The 6,000-nt window shown below is 55.6% G+C and overlaps 1 protein-coding gene across 5 annotated transcripts in view; it reads left to right on the forward strand.

Moving 5' to 3' along the window:
• The window catches only part of CNTFR (ciliary neurotrophic factor receptor), a 460,255-nt gene extending 458,194 nt beyond the window's left edge, over positions 1-2,061 (forward strand). For 3 of the 5 annotated variants that reach the window (XM_073343357.1, XM_073343354.1, XM_073343353.1), the window contains one exon: positions 889-2,061. In XM_073343357.1, coding sequence (XP_073199458.1) covers position 889 — 1 coding nt within the window. In that variant the 3' untranslated portion in view covers positions 890-2,061. Of the gene's footprint in view, positions 1-808; positions 859-888 lie in introns of those variants that run through there. The other 2 variants (XM_073343356.1, XM_073343355.1) reach the window with 2 other exon arrangements.
• The last annotated feature ends 3,939 nt before the right edge of the window (positions 2,062-6,000 follow it).

The following is a 6,000-nucleotide window of genomic DNA, read 5'->3' on the forward strand; positions in this document are numbered from 1 at the left end:
GTTAATAGCAAAACTTCCAGTAATTGCAGTGGGGCCAGGATTTCTGGGATCCCTGCCCTCTGACAGCAGTCTGTGGATTCTTTTCGCTGTGATGCAAAGTGGGGGCACCCCAGGGATAGGGGCAAGGGCCAATCTGTGTAGCTATAAATCTACCTGTCTCATGCTTCAGGGCTTCAGCCACCACCTGGAGGGCTTTGGGAGGGAATTTTTTCCCTATTGTATTCTGGGGTTTGTGGGTTTTTTGGTCTGAAGCATCAGAGATGGCCGGGGTGGAGATGAGACATTTGGGGTGTCTATTTGGGGTGTGCTGGCGCCCTGAGATGGCCCTGAGAATTCCCTTTCTTGGGTGCTTGGCTGGTGAGTCTTGCTCCGGGTCTAACTGATCACCAGATTTGGGGTTGGGATCATTTTCTCCCAGGTCAGATTAGCAGTGTTCTTGATGGGTGGGGGGGTTGTCTTCCTCTGTGGGGCATGGATCGCCTGCTGGGATCATCTGGGTCTATCTCACCCAGTCAGTTCCCTGCCATTGCCGAGGTGTTGGCCTCTGGTGCTCCTCGGTGACTCCTGGTCTCTGCCTGTGGCATACAAAGCTCCCGAGGCCTGTAACACTTTGCTCTAATCCAGGTTCTGTGGGGAGCATGCGGGGGGCTGGCTGTGCTATACAGCAGGTCAGATGGGATGATCTGGTGGGTCTCTTCCGGCCTGTGACGCTGTGGCTTTCGACTGTACCGCGCTTGAGTGTGCTGCTTTCGGAGCCCCCCTGAGCACAGGCGGTGATCCCTCTCTCTGTTCCTCTCCCTGCCTGCAGATCCCCTCCTCGCAGCCTCCCCCGGAGGAGACCCCCCCCGCATCTGAATCTGTTTTCTCTTCTATTTTGCACACGTTAAGGCGGACGTATCACATTTCTCTTCATCGCTTCACTTTGTAGAAGGACAGACCTGCCGCGCCGCGAGGATTTCCCCGCCCCGAACTGCCGGGGGGACCGCGGAACCTTTACAAAAAGAGAGAGAGAGAGAGAGCGAGAGAGACACCCCCACTCCCCTGATGCCCCCCCCCCAAAAAACAGCGAGACGCCAACCCCGGCCGCGCTGCAGAGGAGAGCGCCAGCCGCCCTGGGCGAGAGATCGGATCATACAGCTAAACCGCCATGCCAAAGATGCTTCGCTACTTCGCTTCATGCCCACGGCGCCCTGCTGCCCCCGCTGCCACAACACGGGTGACAAAACGTGTCAAACACACACGGGACGGGGGAGGGGCCTCGAAACCACAATGAGCCTCGTAAGGGAGCGACCCCCTCCACCCGCTCCTCGGGGGGGGGGGGCGCCGAAGAACTGAACTGGCTTCCAGAAGCCCCAGGCTGGAGGGGCAGCGGGGGGTTTAGTCCCCCCGGATGCAGTTCCCCACCCCCAGCCCCCGTGCGACAGAGGACATAAGCACTGTTTTCATGAGCGCAGACGAGTGCATTGGGGGCTTTCTTTTTTACAGGAAACAGGAATCTGAGAACAACAGCCACACCGACCCTCCTCCCTCCGCCGTCCGCCTGCACTGGACTCCCGGCGCCTCCCAGCCCCCCACCCGTGCCCCCCAGCCCGGGCGAAATCAGCGAGGAGACAATAGCTACAGTGAAGTCTGCGACTCTCCCCCGTCCCGTTGCCTGGTTGTCTCTCTTTTTATCACCTCCCTTCCATTTCTACAGGGAAGCGCCTCGGTTTCTGTATTTGTCTTATTACCGAAAAACAAATATTCATAATGGAACTGTACAACACAAACGTATCTCCCCCCCACGCTCGTCCGTTGCCCCCATCCTTCGTTCTCTCCTCCCCGCACTCCCGCCACACCCCGGTCCTGTTTTGTAAGACAGCACCCTGCCCGTTCCGAGCGCAGTATTTAATACCTGATGTCCTAGTATTCCAAAAGTTAACATGCTGTATTTGAATTTTTTATAGATGTATATATAAAAAAACAAACAAAAAAACCCACACACACACACCCCCACCCCAAAACAGCCAACAACAACAAAAAACAACCCAGGAAAGAGGTTGTTCATTAAACGTGATCATTTCGTGATGACTGTCGGCCCCTGGAATTATTTCACCTCAAGGTCAGGGCTGAGCCCCAAGTATTCTAGACCATTGGGAACCCCAGTGATGGGGGGCCAAAGAAGGTAGAACGCTTCCAGTCATTCCCACCGTCCAGTGCTGGTGGGTGGGGAAGAGATTAGACTGATTGAAAAAGCCTCCAGATCCAGAGCTCTAGAGCTTTTGGAGTTCCAGAACCCCTAAGAGTGTTAGTGCCTTTTGGAGCCCTTAGGACCCCCCCCCCAGAAAAAGTTCTAGATCCCTTTGGAGCCCTCAAACCCCCAAGCGTTCTAGAGACTTTTGGAGTTGCGGAGTTCTGGGCATTCTAGCACTACCCAGAGTTCAAGAGACTTGGCATTCTACAGACCCCCCTGTGTTTTAGAAGAAGCCCCTGATACCTATCAGGATGGGGAAATCAAACTAGATTAAGAGCCCCACGACATTCTAGACACCTGGCACAAGGGCTATCCCAAAGGGAGTGCGGGGCCCGGGGTGGAAGTGATGGATTCATCTCTTCTGGGACCAACTGTGCTGGCCAATGGCACTGGCCCGCGGGGTCCCCCAAAGCGTGGGGCCGATACACCCTATCCAAGGGACGGCTCTGCCTGGCACCTCTCCCAGTGCAAGGCCAGTCTTGATCCTTTAGCCCTCCTAGTTCTGGAAGCTGAACACTGGTGCTGCTGGAACTGGAATCACACTGTCTTGCAACACTGCGTGACTGGGCAACACAATGGCAGGTGAAATTCAGGGTTGATAAATGCAAAGTAATGCACATTGGAAAACATAATCCCAACTCTGCATATGAAATGATGGGGTCTAAATTAGCGGTTACCACTCAAGAAGGAGATCTTGGAGTCATTGTGGAGAGTTCTCTGAAATCATCCACTCAATGTGCAGCGGCCATCAAAAAAGCGAACAGAACATTGGGAATCATCAAGAAAGGGAGAGATAATAAGACAGAAAATATCACATTGCCTCTATATAAATCCATGGTACGCCCACATCTTGAATACTGTGTGCAGATGTGGTCACCCCATCTCAAAAAAGATATATTGGAATTGGAAAAGGTTCAGAAAAGGGCAACAAAAATGATTAGGGGTTTGGAACAGCTTCTGTATGAGGAGAGATTAATAAGACTGGGACTTTGCATCTTGGAAAAGAGACCATTATGGGGGGATATGATTGAGGGTTATAAAATCTTGACTGGTGTGGAGAAAGTAAATAAGGAAGTGTTATTTACTTCTTCTCAGAACATAAGAACTAGGGGGTCACCAAATGAAATAGGCAGCAGGTTTAAAACAAACAAAAGGAAGTATTTTTTCACACAACGCACAGTCAGTCTGTGGAACGCCTTGCCAGAGGATGTTGTAAAGGCCAAGACTATAACAAGGTTCAAAAAAGAACTAGATCAGTTCATGGAGGATAGGTTCATCGATGGCTATTAGCCAGGATGGGCAGGAATGGTGTCCCCAGCCTCTGTTTGCCAGAAGCTGGGAATGGGTGACGGGTTGGATCACTTGATGATTCCCTGTTCTGTTCATTCCCTCTGGGGCACCTGGCACTGGTCACTGTCGGAAGACAGAGCAGAAGCGCAGACGCCCCAAGTTACTGCAGCATCCGTGTCTGGGGTAATTTCATGGTAAAGTTGCATTGACTCAGCCGTTCCTAGTTAAACTTTCACAAGGGGCAGGTTTGTTACCTGGTCTCTGACCCGGTAATAACCACCTCCTGCAACAAGGCAGGCGTCAAGAGGGAGGTGGTAGGGTCTGGTGGACAGGGCACTGGACTGGGAGTGAGGAGGCCTGGGTTCTGTTCCCAGCTCAGCTGGTGACCCTCAGTTTCCCCTCCCCCTTTGTCGCACCTGCTTAGATTGTAAGCTCTTTGGGGCAAGGGCCATCTCGCAGTGTGGGGACAGTGCCAAGTGCAAGAGGTGCCAGCTGGGGATGGAACCTCCGGGCACTACCTCAAGAGAAATAACTGCCATCGATACAGTGGGACCAATTTGTTCTCCAGCCAGCGAACAGGAGGGGAAGCCAGCAGCAGAATCCAATGCCGTGAGGGTGGGGAAGACAAAGACAGCGCGGGACGGGCGAGGAGGTGGCTGAGCAGAGGAGACGTGCAGACTGAGCGGGTGAAGGGTGTCCTCGGGCCAGCAGCTGCACAGGAGATGGCTTTTGCAACAGAGCTGGTGGGATTGTGAGAAGGGGCTGGGGCCCCATCCTGGGACGCCCACTGGAGTAGATGGGAGCTGCTGGTCTCCTGTGGCTGGCGAGGGGAGTGTGGGAAATAAGGCCCAGGAGGGCACTTTTGAATTGATTTCTCATCTGATGTGGGTGAGGGCTTAGGGGTTTCCTTGCCAAGCCACCAAGTGCAGGAGATTTCAGTTCCAGGGAGCTGGTTCTGCCCAGTGAGCCATGACGCTCAGGGCCAGATCCACAGCTGGATTTTAAACTGGGGAGTCTCTAATCTCGCTCAGCGAGCGGGGAGCGAGGGAGACGCCAACGGGGGGCAGGGGCTGGGCTGCTGGAGGGCAGCGGGGCCAGGGGTGTCACCCTGGCCCATGCACTCTCTAGCACAGTCAGGTGCAGAGGCCGGAGCTGGGACGAGCTCTTGCAGGCTCCAGCCATCGCAGCCACGTCCCTCCCACCGCGGTGCACTAAATGTTTAACTGGGCAATAAAACCCCAGCACAAGCCCCTAATTAACTCTGCTGTGCTGGCTGCTAAGCCCCATCCTGGCCTCTGCGCCCCACCATTGCTGGGAATAGGGCTCTGGCCGGGAACAGCCCCGCTTATCTCCCCCGCGCCCTGCTCAGCTGGCTGGGGTCAGCAGGGTTAACCCTGAGCAGAGCCCCATCCCGTGCAGGCCAGCCCCCCCGACCTGGGCTCAGTGCAGATGGAGGCCACTGCAGCAGAGACTTATTACTTAGCTATTGAGGGTTCATGCCTCTGTGTGCCTTAAAAACGCCCCACCTAAGGACTGGGAAACAGCCTAGTCGTGGTCTGGTGTGAACCCCTCCTCTACGGTCCCCTGCAGCGGTTAGCCTCCCCTCACCCATCAGCTGGTGCCCAAGAGCCGCCACGCACCGGCCACAAGGCCTAACAAAGACTCAAGCGTGGCTCGGATGCGAGCGTGCCCACCCATGCGTACAGGCCCGGCTTGCTGGCTGGGGCCACCCGGGACACGGGGCTCCTGCGCTGAGGCTGCCATGGGGACCTCTCTCCACCTCGGGCATTGTTTCGGAGTTGACGTTCCCAGAGCAGAAGGCCTTGGCCAGGGGAAGCAGACACACCGGAGGGAGGCTTGACCCAGCGCGTGTGAAATCCTCGGGGAACCCCAGCGCCAGCCCAGGGCATGGCCACGGTGGGTCGCCTCGTGCAGCACGCTGGCTTTGTCCCACTGCCATTCTCTGCTAGGTTCCTGGCACCTTTCCACTGGCACACACGCGGTGGCAGGGAGATGACGGGCTGATTGTTCCATTGGGCTCCTAGTGGGCTTCTTGCCGCGATGCTGCTCACTATGCCATGGCTGGTACAGGTGAAATGAAGGTGACCTGCAAGAGCTTCCATTGGGGGGCCCAGTGTATTGAAATCTGTTGCCCCCAGGAAAAATGCAGTACCAAGCAGCTCTCTGATCGGGCCACGTCCCATGCCCTGCCCCCTTGCCCAAAACTTTCTGTCAACATTTGGGGCACGGCTGCCCTTCACGCTGAGCCAGCGCTGGGCGTTTGCTGGGTGCAGACCACGTGGCTCAGGTGATGTGCCACGGAGAGCGGCTAGGTGAGGTCAATACCCAATGGGTTGACAGTATCTGTCAAATGGTGCCACCCAGCAAGTATGTGGGCCGTGCTCCAGCTTGGCTTGTAACCAGAACACAGAGCCTGGGCTGGTCCATGAGGGATGGATCCCTGGTGCGGGGTTGCT

This window comes from Lepidochelys kempii, chromosome 5, assembly GCF_965140265.1.
Source record: "Lepidochelys kempii isolate rLepKem1 chromosome 5, rLepKem1.hap2, whole genome shotgun sequence".
Taxonomy (NCBI): Eukaryota; Metazoa; Chordata; order Testudines; family Cheloniidae; genus Lepidochelys; species Lepidochelys kempii.